The sequence below is a fragment of the Garra rufa genome, chromosome 18 (genome assembly GCF_049309525.1).
Source record: "Garra rufa chromosome 18, GarRuf1.0, whole genome shotgun sequence".
NCBI classification, from domain to species: domain Eukaryota; kingdom Metazoa; phylum Chordata; class Actinopteri; order Cypriniformes; family Cyprinidae; genus Garra; species Garra rufa.
Window position 1 is genome coordinate 6,785,511 of NC_133378.1, and position 14,588 is coordinate 6,800,098.

Genomic DNA, 14,588 nt, shown 5'->3' on the forward strand with positions numbered 1-14,588 from the left:
TAATAGGGCACAAATGTCATTGTTAATATTCTTAAATAATCTTTGTACATTAGGATTAAGTATTTACAAGAGAATAATCTTTTCAATCAAAACAAAACAAAATAAATAATCATTATAAAGCTAAAATAAATAAAAAACGATAACAAACAAGCAAGCAAACAAACCAACTAAGTGCACAAATGTGTCATAAAAAATTTCAAGGCATAATATTATCAAATCATCTTCATACAAATGAAATATTTACAAAAGAATAATGTTCTTCAAAGAACAGTGTCTGCAGTTCTTGCATCCAAAAATATCACCAAAAACTATTTATAGCACTTTGTGTTTGAGCGTGCGTGTGTGTGTGTGTGTGTGTGTGTGTGTGTGTGTGTGTGTGTGTGTGTGTGTGTGTGTGTGTGTGTGTGTGTGTGTGTGTGTGACAGGGAGGAGGGAAGCTTTTAAGAGAGGGAGCAGAGGCTACAGTGATGTAATGAGAAGTGAAGTGTTCCATGGGAATACAGGCGCAACCTGTAAAAGATTCATCACTCTTCTTCATGTTCAGAGAGGAAGAAGCCGAGCAGCACGGGGGAGGAACCGCTTTTAACGGCTTTTCTATAATGGATCAGCACAGACAGAGCCACAGCTGTCATGGATAGAAGACAAGGGTTAGCAAAGAACAAGTGATATTATCAACATTACCTTTATTATTAATATGTTATTATGCTATTTACAGAGGTTTGGCAATGGATGTCCTTGTTTATCATGTCAATAAATATGGATCTGATTATGAAAGGGAAACAGCAATATAGCTTTAGGCAGTTGGACATATCAGCATAATCAATGCAGTGTCTCCCTGAACAGACTGAACAATTACAGTTATTAATTGATAGTTATTTTTGTCCTTGTGTATATTGCTCCATAGTCTTCCATTGTATGTGCGTAACGGCAACAAAAAAATTAGACCAGTCACTTCCATTTCCTTTTCATACAATAGATTTAAATGTGAAAAAAGTTAGAATAGTAAAACATTATGCTGAGTAAATTAACTTGTTATTTTAGTGTGAAAAACGAAGTGGCAATTTTCACAGCATACATTTTTTAAAAAGTAAGTAGGATGTAGTTTTGATACGCGGCCGGCAGATGGCGCCTTGGATTTGGTAATAGACTTCAATGAGGTTAACATTGGTTCCTGCTATCCAAAAATCACAGAGTGCACATTGTGTTGTCCAAAGTGCGTGACAGTAAAATATTGTAGTCTGAGCTATTTATCACTCTCGCACACTGTACAAAACATTAATCAAAGGTGAAAAAGCGAAAAAGTCAGTATTGCTGCACATGGTGGGAACATGGTGTTCACCATCACTGTCAAATAAATGAATAAACAAATAAATAATGATAAAGTATGATCACATAGAATGTATCTTTAATCATAATAAGAATCTAAAAATATTCTGTAAACCCCTGTTAATGCCTAAGGCTGATTTATTTGTCAGATTGTGAAACTGACAATCATTGTGTTGTCATGGTTGAAAAACACACTTTCTAAACTGGTTTACTAGTTTTCGTTGTTTTTAAGGGGGATCAGTTAGTTTAACTTTACATTTTTTAGCTGGAAAGCCTGGGAAACCATCTTAAACCAGCCAAGACCAGCACACACATTTAGTCTGGTTTACATTTTTGTTTGTTTTGCAAAGATGTGGGCTCTAGATTCAAAGCTTGTTTCCTGGTCTTAGGTGGTCTCTCACCATGGTTATGTAGGTTAGTCTTGAAGGGGTTTTGGGCACTTTCACCTTCTTAAACTAGGAGACCATCTTAAACCAGGTAAGACCAGCACACCACTGTAGGCTGGTCTATGTTTTTGTTTTTTGTTTTCAACAGGAATGTGGTCTCTAGATATGGTTTATAAGCTTGTTTCCTGGTAAAGGTTGTCTCTCGATCTGGTTATGTAGGCTAGATTGAGAGGGGTTTAGGCACTTTCAGCTTCTAAAACCAGCAAATCATCATAGGCCGGTCTATGTTTTTGTTTGTTTCAACAGGGTTGTGGTCTTTAGATATGGCTTCTAAGATTGTGGCTTCTTAAACTAGGAGACCATCTTAAACCAGCTAAATCCAGGGCATCATTGTAGGCTGGTTTATGTTATTCGTTTTCTTATAGAAGGAACATGGGGTCTAGATTTGGTTTCTAAACTTGTTTCCTGGTGTTAGGTGGTCTCCAGGCCTGGTAATGTAGGCTGGTTTTAGAGTTTTAGACACTTTCAGCTTTATAGCCTAGGAGACTATATCTTAGGCTTGTTTCCTAATATTAGGTGGTCTCTCAGCATGGTTATGTAGGCTGGATTTCAGTTTACTAACCTAAAAGACTCTCTTAAACCAGCTAAGACCAGCTAAGAAGTTAATGCTTTTGCTTGTTTCAGCAGGAATGCAGTCTCTAGATAGGTTTCTATGCTTGTTTGCTAATCTAAGATGGTCTCCCGGCTTGGTTACCTTTCTCAATCTAGCCTGTATGACCATGCTGGGAGACCACCTAAGACCAGGAAACTATCTTAGAAGCCATATCTAAAGACCACAACCCTGCTGAAATAAACAAAAACATAGACCAGCCTATGATGATTTGCTGGTTTTAGATGGTTTACCATAGTCTTCTAGGTTACGAAGCTGAAAGTGCCTCAACCCCTCTCAATCTAGGCTGGTTTTAGGGTTTTAGCTCTTTCAGTTCTTAGCCTGGGAGACCATTTTAAACCAGGTAAGACCAGCACATCATTATAGGCTGGTTTATGCAACCCCCCTCACTCCCAGCAGAAATGTGGTCTTTAGATATGGTTCCTGTACTGTGGTCTCCCAGCTTGGTTATGTAAGCCGGTTTTAGAACTGTCTGTTCTTCCTAGCCTGCCTAGGAGACCATTTAAAACCAGCTAAGAACAAACACTCCACTGTAGGCTGGTTTATGTTTCCCCCCTGCAAAGATGTGGTGTTTAGATATGGTTCCTGTGCTTGCTTGTTTGCTAGTCTAAGGTGCTCTCCCAGCTTGGATATGTAGGTTGGTTTTAGTTCTTCTTCTAACTTTCAGTTCTTCTTTGCCTAGGAGACCAAAATAAACCGGCTAAGACCACCACACCATTGTAGGCTGGTTTATGTTTTATTATTATTATATTTTTTTAGCAGAGATGCTGTCTCTAAATATGGTTTCTAAGCTTGTTTTTCTAGTCTTACCTGGACTCCAAACCTGTTTAAATAGGCTGGTTTTAGAGGGTTTTTCGTCACTTTCAGCTCCTTAGCTTGGATATAGGACAGGACATATAGCTTATATGTGACCCTGGACCACAAAACCAGTCTTAAGTCGCTGGGGTATGTTTGTAGCAATAGCCAAAAATACATTGCATGGGTCAAAATTATTGATTTTTCTTTTATATCAAAAATCATTAGGAAATTAAGTAAAGATCATGTTCCATGAAGATTTTTTGTAAAATTCCTACTGTAAATGTATCAAAATGTAATTTTTGATTAGTACTATGCATTGTTAAGAACCTAATTTGGACAAATTTAAAGGTGATTTTCTCAGGATTTTGATTTTTTTGCACCCTCAGATTCCAGATTTTCAAATAGATGTATCTCGGCCAAATATTGTCCTATCCTAATAAACCATACATCAATAGAAAGCTTATTTACTGAGCTTTCATATTATATATACAACTCAGTTTTGTAAAATTTAACCTTATGACTGGTTTTGTGGTCCAGGGTCACATATGTTTGTTTGCTGGTCCTAGGTGGTTTCCAGGCCTGGTTATGCAGGCTGGTTTGTGAGGGGGTTTCAGCACTTTCAGTTTCTTAGAGACCATGTTAATCCAGGTAAGACCAGCACACCATCATAGACTGGTTTATGTATTTTTTATTTTTTTTTTCAGCGAGAATGATGTCTCTAGCTGTGGTTTTATGCTTGTTCACTAGTCTAAGGTGGTCTCCCAGTTTGGTGATGTGTAGGCTGGTTTTAAGAGGGTTTGGGCACTTAACCAGTTGGTTAGACACTGATATCAGCTGGCCAACCAGCTAAAACAGCTGACTGACCAGTCTGTGAGGTCAGAATAAAACAGACAACCAGCCCTGGCTTGGTTTAAGTTTTTATTTTCAAGAATGCCTGGTTCTTGGGTATTCTGGATTCGGATCAACAACAAACACGCACCGTGGCTTTTTCACACAGCCGCGTCCGTGTATATGAGAACAAGCCATTGTGATTTACATACACCCCCTCCGGCTACTACCCCCGCCCCCTTACCCCCGTCTACCCCCTTGTTCTTCCTCTTCTTCTTCTCCCTCTTTCTTCGCACTTCACTCAATCACACACACCCGAGTCTCACATACACACTCCTCCCGCTACTCGCAACCAGTGAACAGCTTCACACTTCCACGCGTGTTTCACTGAGCGCCGCCGGAAACAATGGGAATGGAGCCGCTTTGTGTCGGACAGAGACTGAGGCGCTTCTCTGTGTTTGTTTAGGACTTTCTGCTGATAGACTCATATATATTCTGGATCTCGTTATCAAGCTTTAACACAATGGGCTGCTGCAGCGGACGGTGCACCCTTATATTTCTGTGCACGTTTCAGCTGGTGAGTTTGTTTTGTGTTTAATGTGCATTTCACGCCGATCATTATGCCGTGTATGTAAGCTTGATAGTTTAAAATACGCTGCCTTTTGCTTTGTTGTTATGTTGCTGTTGTACATAATGAATTCATTGTTCAAACACTGTGTGCTTGAACTCTTTTGTCTTGATCCGAGTTAAGCTTGAACATGTGTTTAAGTAGTTGGCCCTTTCATAAAATAACACAGAGTTGTAAAACACTTTTATGGGCAGTTTAATGCTTCTGCTTCTGCGCTACTTCCCTCAACCCAGATGAACTTTTCTCATGCTGTTATACTAATTTAATAGTAGGACAACACAGGAAACAGGACTAAAAACAAGTCCATATACCAATGACATGTCAAAAGTGTAGTAGGCTAAATAAATATTATAAAATACTATTAAATGTTATTTTCAAATGGGTAATGTACACATTGAGATATTGTTAAATTGTATTTAATTATGATGATTATTATTTTTAATAATATAAAACATCTAGTATGGTTTTCAACTTCATTTGTTGAACTATTAAACAATAAATGTGACGCTGGACCACAAAACCAGTCAAAAGGGTCAATTTTTTTTAAATCGAGATTTCTACATCGTCTAAATAAATAAGCTTTCCATTGATGTTTGGTTTGTTAGGATAGGATAATATTTGGTCGAGATACAACTATTTGAATATCTAGAATCTGAGGGTGCAAAAAAATCTAAATATTGAGAAAATCGCCTTTAAAGTTGTCAAAATGAAGTTGAAGCAATGCATATTACTAATCAAAAATAATTTTTGATATATTTACAGTAGGAAATTTACTAATTATCTTCATGGGAACATGATCTTTACTTAATATCCTAATGATTTTTGGCATACAAGAAAAATGGCTGTTTTTGACCCATACAATGTATTTTTGGCTTTTATTACAAATTTGATTACAAATATACCCATGCTACTAAAGATTGGTTTTGTGGTACAGGTTCGCTCACATGTTGACAATATAACTGTGTTTTGAATATCAAGCATGAATTAAACACAGTAGTCATTTTTTAAATTAATTTTTCATTATCTAAAATAATTTCTTCACAATTTGAGTGACAGAGTCGACATGTCATGTTTGTGACATCAACATATCTGCACCCCAATAAATTCCCCAATTTATTTTCTATACACATTTATAGATCTTATTATGAATGCTTAATTTTTTTTTGACCTCATATTTTTTAAACGAAATGTTATAACACTTAAACTTTATTTCAATTGACTGCAGGCTCACATTCCCATCTGCCTCCATCCAATAAATTAGTATACTACTAAAAAACTCCAAAACTTACCGACTTTGTGGCCTTGAACTCATAGCAGGTGAAAAATGGAAAGAGGCCCTTCAGGATGAACTTTCCATAAATGTCTGACTGTGTTGACACAGCTGAAACTGTATTTACATGTTTTTGAACAATGGTTTAGTATGTGAAAGTGCATAACGAAGACTCCATAGACCCCACGGCGTGCCCCTCGGCACTAAATTGATCTGTTTACACTCCAGATAGAGTTGGCAGGAGCTTTCAGTGGTTAGTCATTAGTTAGATCTACCCATGTTCCTGTCAAAGAGAGAGATGTTCGTCTCTCCAAGAAGCTGTTATACAGTAATTGTCGCTTAATCTTTATTGCAGCCCGCTTTGGTTCATCGGATACTCCATCCTATCTTAAGTTGTTTGTCAGTGAAATGTTATATTAGTTTCGAACTCTGCCATCATCTTTCTGCAGTGAGTTGCTGGTGTCCTCATTTCCATGTGGAAAGACTTGCAGCTGCTTTTTGCATTGTTTCACTCAACCTCCCCCATTCACAATCCCAGTCTCAACAGCTAAACCGATCCCGCAGCGATGTAAACAGGCGTTGGACGCCTACACCGGTAAACAGCTGCTGGAGACTGATTGCACGTTATTCAAATTTGACAACGTAGCCGTCTCTTTTATTTCTGGTACCTGTGGCTGTGCCTGTGTAATGCTGTCTATTCTTCCCACAATGCTCTCTGACAGAGGCACTAAAGAAATGCTGACACCTGCTGCCCCCTAAGGACAGACGTGTCATACACCTCGGGCCACATGGATGTTTGCACGTCACACGCACTCGGCTACTGTCAGACCTCTGGCCCTTCCTAAACTTGACAGGGTCCATCTTCCTTTCATTTTAGGCACCTCAGGGAAACATTGCTGTGCTTTGATGTATTTCTGCTCTGTGTCTTGCTATGAGATCTTATTATCTTGATGTCAGAGAGTTTTTCCAACGAGCTGCTGTTTCCATGCTTGATATTCTCAGTGGAAAGATGTCACACAACTCTTTTAGGCTAACTGGGAATATTAGTCATTTACTGGATGACTGGTGGATTGATTTTGCTATGTATTAGTGATGCTTGAGAAGACAAACTTCTCTATTTCTCATACTTAAGGTTAGAGATTTGAAGAAATCCCTAACGCTCGCTAAGTAATAAACTTCAACTTGTAATTCGTTCCTCGCTGTGGCTTGTTGAGGAGATTTGTGGTATTACTTTCAAGTGATCAGATGAATTTTGCCTGGCGGACTATAAAACAGATGAAAAATGTCATGGATTTTCACTGAAGGAACACATGAGTCTTATCTGGAGATCAAAATTAGGGATATGCAATATGTTGCTGCCGTATTGGTTATTGGCCAATGTTAGAGCTTTTTTAATAAATCGCTATTAGTATATTAGATTAAAATAATGTAAAAATATAGCTGTCTCAAATGGCTGTAGAAAGACAAACACATACAGTGTTGAAAGACAAAATATTAAATGCTACAGATGTACAGTTGAAGTCAAAAGTTGACATACACCTTGCGGAATCTGCAAAATGTTAATTATTTGACCAAAATAAGAGAGATCATATAAAATACATGTTATTTTTTATTTATTACTGACCTGAATAAGGTATTTTACATAAAGGATGTTTACATATAGCCCACAAGAAAAAATAATAGTTCAATTTGTACAAATGACCCTGTTCAAAAGTTTACATACACTTGATTCTTAATACTGCGTTGTTACCTGAATGATCCACAGCTGTGTTTTTTTGTTTAGTGATAGTTCTTCATGAGTCCTTTGTTTGTCCTGAACAGATAAACTGCCTGCTGTCCTTCAGAAAAATCTGCATTTTTGTGTTTTGAACCCTTTCTAACAATGACTGTATGATTTTGAGATCCATCTTTTCACACTGAGGACAACCGAGGGACTCATATGCAACTATTACAGAAGGTTCAAACACTCACTGATGCTCCAGAAGGAAACACGATGCATTAAGAGCCGGGGGTGAAAACTTGAATTTGAAGATGAGGGTAAATTTAACTAATTTTGTCTTTTGGGAAACGTGTAAATATCTTCTGTAGCTTCTGAAGGGCAGTATTAAATGCAAAAATAAATTATATTTAATCAAAATAAGAAAAATGTATACATCCTCATTCCGTTCACAAGTTTTCACCCCGTCTCTTAATACTTTGTTTTTCCTCCTGAAGCATCAGTGAGTGTTTAAACCTTCTGTAATAGTTGCAAATGCAGAATTTGTGGGACCTAAAAGGTTTTTCTGAAGAACAGCAGGCAGTTCAACTCATGAACAACTATAACTAAACAAAACAAAACCAGCTGTGGATCATTCAGGTAACAACACACAGTATTAAGAATTAAGTGTATGTAAACATTTGAACAGGTTAATTTTATTTCAACTATTGTTTTCTCTTGTGGACTATATGTGACCCTGGACCACAAAACCAGTCATAAGGTTAAATTTTACAAAACTGAGATATATACATCATATGAAAGCTCAATAAATAAGCTTTCTATTGATGTATGGTTTGTTGGGATAGGACAATATTTGGCCGAGATACATCTATTTGAAAATCTGAAATCTAAGGGTGCAAAAAATCAAAATACTGAGAAAAACACCTTTAAAGTTGTCCAAATTAAGTTATTAGCAATGCATATTACTAATCAAAAATTACATTTTGATAGGTTTACAGTAGGAATTTTACAAAAAATCTTCATGGAACATAAATACAATATAAAAAAAATGAGAGATTTACAGGGTGTTAAAATGATTTGAAAAAATCTGCAGCTTCGTTATTGTATTTTTACACAGATTGGTAGGTCTATTAGTAAAATCTGTTGACTTTAGTAATTTTTGCTTCATTATATACCAATGCTGACAATTCAAAAATGGCAGAAAGCTAGGAATATCTGGAAGAACAAGTAATGAAACTAAACATGTATCTCGTGATTTTTCATCAACGCAATTGCATAGAACATACCTTAAAGTGCCATAAATGTTCTTTTTCCAACGTTGTCATGCCTGTAGCTCTAAAAGTATTCAAGAGATTTTAATATCCTTCTAGATTCTCATTCTTAATCAATTTTCCTTTCAAAATCTTAATTTTCAAGCCTCCATAGTTCATTCCCATAGATATGGGAGAGATCTGTCACCACTTCCTTTTATTTTTCATTTCAGTCTTTTAATATTGTTGCATCCCTAACCAGAATATCACATAGACTTGAGAGTGAGTCCAATAATAAGCAAACTACCCAGAAAACCATCTAGCAATGCCATAGCATCATGGCAGATCATTTTTCATTAAGGATCTTTCGGTTTTTTTCAGTTTCACACATTGGAGATGATTCAATGATTGCAATGTTGTTCATGAGAGCTGTACACACCTGTTTGTGCAGAATAAGGAAAGGAGAGGAGCATGGGAGACACAGGTAGACACACACATTGAAAATGTTTTGAACTTTATCCTTTGTAGCTCTTGAGGAACATCTGGTTTGGTTCCTCCTCCTCCATATCTCTGCTCTAGCAGTAATAGACGAGGAGTTTGTTTAAAAGCACATGAAACTGTCAGCAGCTGGTTTAAAGACTCCCTGGTGCTGAGTTAATCTGGCCTTTTCTTATAGACATTCTCCACATAGACTTGGATTAACTTGGAAATCACTATGTTTGGAATGAATTGGACAGTTATCAAGTTCTCCTTCATGAACCATCTCTCATTACCACTTTTCTTGCATGACTGAGCCGTGTAGGGGATTCATGGTTAACCTGGGAGGAATTTAATCAGTATCCAGGCAAAGCCTAATAATGAGGTTTTCTTGATTAAAAATTCTTTCTTTTGTTAACAAGCAGCTTGAATTTTTATCTTTGACTTAAAGGAATAATTCACCTCGTTCTAAACCAGTATGACTCACTTTCTTCTGATAAACACAAACACAAAGAATAGACAAGCATTTTATCATCTTATTTATCATATGGACTATTACGGTGCATTATTTCTTATGCACAAACATTTTTTATTTACATTAACAAAGTAAGTCACGGATTTGGAATGACATGAGTGTGAGTAAATTTCATTTTTGTTTGAAGTAATCCATTAAGTATGTTAGAGGTGGAGATTATGTCTGAAAGTCTTTGCACATACACAAAACACTGCCTTGTGCAATAAATTTCCTCTACAGTATCTCTTTCCTTAAGAGACGAGACGAACTAGGACAGAAATCTAGAGACGCTTTGAAGTGAGCCAGAAAAAAGGACTAATCAGTCAGAGAAAGAGAGTTGTTCTTGCGGTGTTATACACGCTGTTGACTAGAGAAAAAAAGACACACCTAATGGTGTGTGTGTGTGTGTGTGTGTGTTTGACAGCCCCTGAGTAGAGAAAGTGACTGATGGACTGTGGGTAATAAATGGCAGTGGTTTTGACCTCTTTATGGCAGAGAGGCTTGTGGAGAGATACGGTAATGAGGTCAGGAGGAGGATACTCTCTGACTCTTGACCCGTCAACGCATACACACTGCAAATCCAGGCCTGAATGTTGGATAGATGGACTTTTTACATATATATTAAAGGGAAGTTCTTCATTCAAAAACTTATATTAAAGGCATTATATTTTTGATTTAGGGATCATACAATATGCATGTTATTTTTTTTAGTACTAACCTGAATAAGATATTTCACATGAAGGAAGTTTACATATAGCCCACAAGAGAAAATAATAGTTTAATTTATAAAAATGACCCTGTTCAAAAGTTTGCGTACACTTGATTCTTAATACTGTGTTCTTACCTGAATGATCCACAGCTGGTTTTGTTTTGTTTTGTTATAGTTGTTCATGAGTCCCTTGTTTGTCCTGAACAGTTAAACTGCCTATGTCCTTCAGGTCCCACTAATTCTTTGGTTTTTTAGCATTTTTGTGTATTTGATCCCTTTCCAACAATGACTGTATAATTTTGAGATCCATCTTTTCACACTGAGGACAACTGAGGGATTCATATACAGCTATTACAGAAGGTTCAAACGCTCACTGATGCTCCAGAAGGAAACACATTGCATTAAGAGCTGGGGGGTGAAAACATTTGAACTGAATGAAGAGATGTAGTTTTTTTTTTTTTTTGCTGCCTAAATATCTTTTTTTTTTCATTTAGTACTGCTCTTCTGAAGCTACAGAAAATACTTGTTTCCCAGAAGACAAAATAAGTTAAATTTTCCCTAATTTTAAAATTCCATAAGTTTTCTTAAGGCTCATAATGCGTTGTGTTTCCTTCTGGAGTATCAGTGAGCGTTTGAACCTTCTGTAATAGTTGCATATGAGTCCCTCAGTTGTCCTCAGTGTGAAAAGATGGATCTCAAAATCATACAGTTATTGTTGGAAAGGGATCAAATACACAAAAATGCTGAAAAACCACAGAATTTGTGGGACCTGAAGAATTTTTCTGAAGCAGGCAGGCAGTTGAACTGTTCAGGACAAACATGGGACTCATGAACAACTATCACTAAAAAACACAGCTGTGGATCATTCAGGTAACAACACAGTATTAAGAATCAAGTGTATGTAAATTTATGAATGGGGTCATTTTTATAAATTCAACTATTCATTTCTCTTGTGGACTATATGTAAACATCCTTAATGTGAAATATCTTATTTAGGTCATTAATAAATAAAAAAAATAACATGCATTTTGTATGATTCCTCTTATTTTGGTCAACTAATTAACATTTTGCAGATTCTGCCAACTTTTGACCTCAACTGTACTCGAGTATGTTGAAACCCAGTAACCCATTTAAAAGTGTAATCTAGCGTTTTACTCTCAAAAAAATTAAAAACTGCTGTCATCGGCACACAAGCAATCTTGGGATTGTATGGGCTGCAAAGAATCCATTAGTTGTATCCTGCATGGCCCAAAATCAAAGGATGCATTTGCTCCTTTGAAGTGGAACAGTCTTCGACATGCCTTTGTGATGACTTCGGCCTTGGAATGCAACCTTTGAAGGGTGCAGCCTCTGAATTGGGACGCAGCTAATGGCAACCCAACACTGACCAACTGTCAGATTGGTGCGTCATGACCTTAAGGGTCATGTGTTAAAGAATTCGCTCTGGTTTTCACAATCTGTGTTGCGTGACTCTTGAAAATAGTGCAGGAAATATTTATTAGCATTTCATATTATAGTACAGTGTTCTGTTGGGAGAGTCATTCGGTTTTAGTATTTTTATTATTTACAAAATGGAACAATTTCACACTTCTCAACCCTGCTAATGGTTATACTGTTAAAACGATGTGTATTTTAACTTTTTCAGGTCAAGCGCCTTGCCTTATAGTCTTATTACATAAGTACATAGCTTTAAGTGTAATTTGCAGATGAGACAGATGAGATGAAATGATTTTCTGAGGTAATCGACAGCATGCCACTGATTCTGTCACAAGAGCTTAACTCGTATTGAACCAACATTCCTTTAATGTACACACATGCTTAATAAAAGTCCAGCCAGCATGCCTTTTCTCTGGGTCCATCTGTAAGAACAAGTAAAGTTGACATGTCATGTGTTTTTACTCTTAACCCTCCACTGAGAGCCAGATTATCTAAACAAACAGCGCTCCCTGTGGAAACACAAAGCCGCAGAAACATCCACCAGCCCACCAGCTGCCTCCACAAAGTCAAAGACTCTCGCGGGAGGGCAGAAAAGAACGTGAGGACGGGGTAATTTGTGGTTTAATTTGCTCGCGAGGTGTCATTACGGGGCTACAGGGGTTCACTGGTTATGTTGATGGAACCTTTTGCCCTCCTGTAAAGGTTAATTTGCCCCTGTTGGCTATTTCACGACAGCTAGGGGAGATAGAAACGCCCGGCGGTTTTACGAGAGCTGAGGGCGGCCTCTATCTCCCAGACAAATGGAGGCAGGGATGTGCGGCGCTGTTTATCAGCTGATTTGCATATGATTCAGCCCAACACCCAATGTGCATCCCCCAGCCAGACAAGCAGATGAATATTTATAAAACAAAGGACGCCACCCCCTCCGTTCTCTCTCACTGACACACAGTCTATGCACTCTGATTTAACAACTTTTCATTAATGCACTCAGGCTGTTATTAAGGGTAATTAGTGGAATGAATCAGAATGAGATGGCAGAAAAAGACGGAAAGGCACACACACACACAAGCACTTTCCCGCCTAATGCGAATGCGTAACTCAGGAAGGCCTGGTGTGGGTTAATGGAGAACATGCCTGTTGAAGGATCCAATAAAGAGATGGACTGCAGCAGATCTAGGCCAAAATAATTTCAACATAGTACCAGTGTTAAATTACTTACTCACCCTTAATTACTCACCCTCATGTTGTTCCAAACTCGTAAGACCTTTCTTCATTTTCAGAACAATTAAGATATTTTTGATAATCTGAGAGCTTTCTGACTCTTCATAGACAGCAATCCAACTGACGTGTTCAAGACCCTGAAAGGTAGTAAGGGCATTGTTGAAACAGTCAATGTGATATCAGTGGTTCAACCATAATGTTATGAAGCTACGAGAATACTTATTGTGCTCAAAGAAAACAAACAACTTTATTAAAAAGAAACAGCAAAAAACTTTTGGAGATGCTAGTTTAAACAAATACGAAAACGTTTTATCATGGTAACTTCTTAACAGATAAAGTGCAGACTCTAGACAAAGAAACTTTCTAGTGCATGTGTGCCAAGCACCTGTGCAAATGAAGTGTATTTTGAAAGACTATGCATTTTGCTGTATGCAAACACTAAGCTTTTGTGTCAAACTGAAGAATACCTTGCGCTTAGGGCATCAGTCTATGTAAGCTGGTAAAGAGTTGAAACTCTCTGGATCATCTCATAGTTCATATGTAACCCTGGACCACAAAACCAATTTGTTGAAATTGATATAATTTATACATCTGAAATCTGAATAAATAAGCTTTTGATTAATGTATGATTTGTTAGGATAGGACAATATTTGGCTGAAATCTGGAATCTGAGGGTGCAAAAAAATCTACTGAGATCACCTTTAAAGTTCTTCAAATGAAGTTCTTAGCAATCAAAAATTAAGTTTTGATATATTTACAATAGGAAATTTACAAAGTATCTTCATGGGACATGATCTTTACTTAATATCCTAATGATTTTTAGCATAAAAGCACAATCAGTAATTTTGACCCATGTATTTTTGGCTATTACTACAAATAATACCCATGCTCCTTAAGACTTAAAAGCAGAATGTGTAAGACGACAATTCCTATGATTCCAAACACTATCACTGCGTCATCAAACTACGCCTTTGGTACTTTGTTTGTTTTGAATATGCACCCTCTAGTGGCGAGATAAGTCTCACGATATCTCACGATAAGTCACTGGTCTCAAACTCAATTCCTGGAGGGCCACAGCTCTGCACATTTTTGCTCCAACCCTAATCAAACACACCTGATCCAGCTAATCAAGCTCTTCAGGATCACTAAAAACTCCAAGCAGGTGTGAGATGGAGCTGGTTGGAGCTAAACTCTGCAGAGCTGCGGCCCTCCAGGAATTGAGTTTGAGACCTCTGCGATAAGTCAATGTGACAGATGTTGGTAGGTTCATGTATATCTCAGCGACCACACTAGCCATTATTTTTAATCGAAGGAGGCATGGCATGCATCTTTAGAGAAGCAGCACGGACGCTTCCGA

The 14,588-nt window shown here is 37.4% G+C and overlaps 1 protein-coding gene across 2 annotated transcripts in view; it reads left to right on the plus strand.

Moving 5' to 3' along the window:
• Positions 1-4,318: 4,318 nt before the first annotated feature.
• nkain4 (sodium/potassium transporting ATPase interacting 4) overlaps positions 4,319-14,588 on the plus strand; it is a 106,619-nt gene continuing 96,349 nt past the window's right edge. For both annotated transcript variants that reach the window (XM_073822989.1, XM_073822990.1), the window contains exon 1: positions 4,319-4,585. In XM_073822989.1, the coding sequence (XP_073679090.1) occupies positions 4,532-4,585 (54 nt within the window). In that variant the 5' untranslated portion in view covers positions 4,319-4,531. The remainder of the gene's footprint in view (positions 4,586-14,588) is intronic.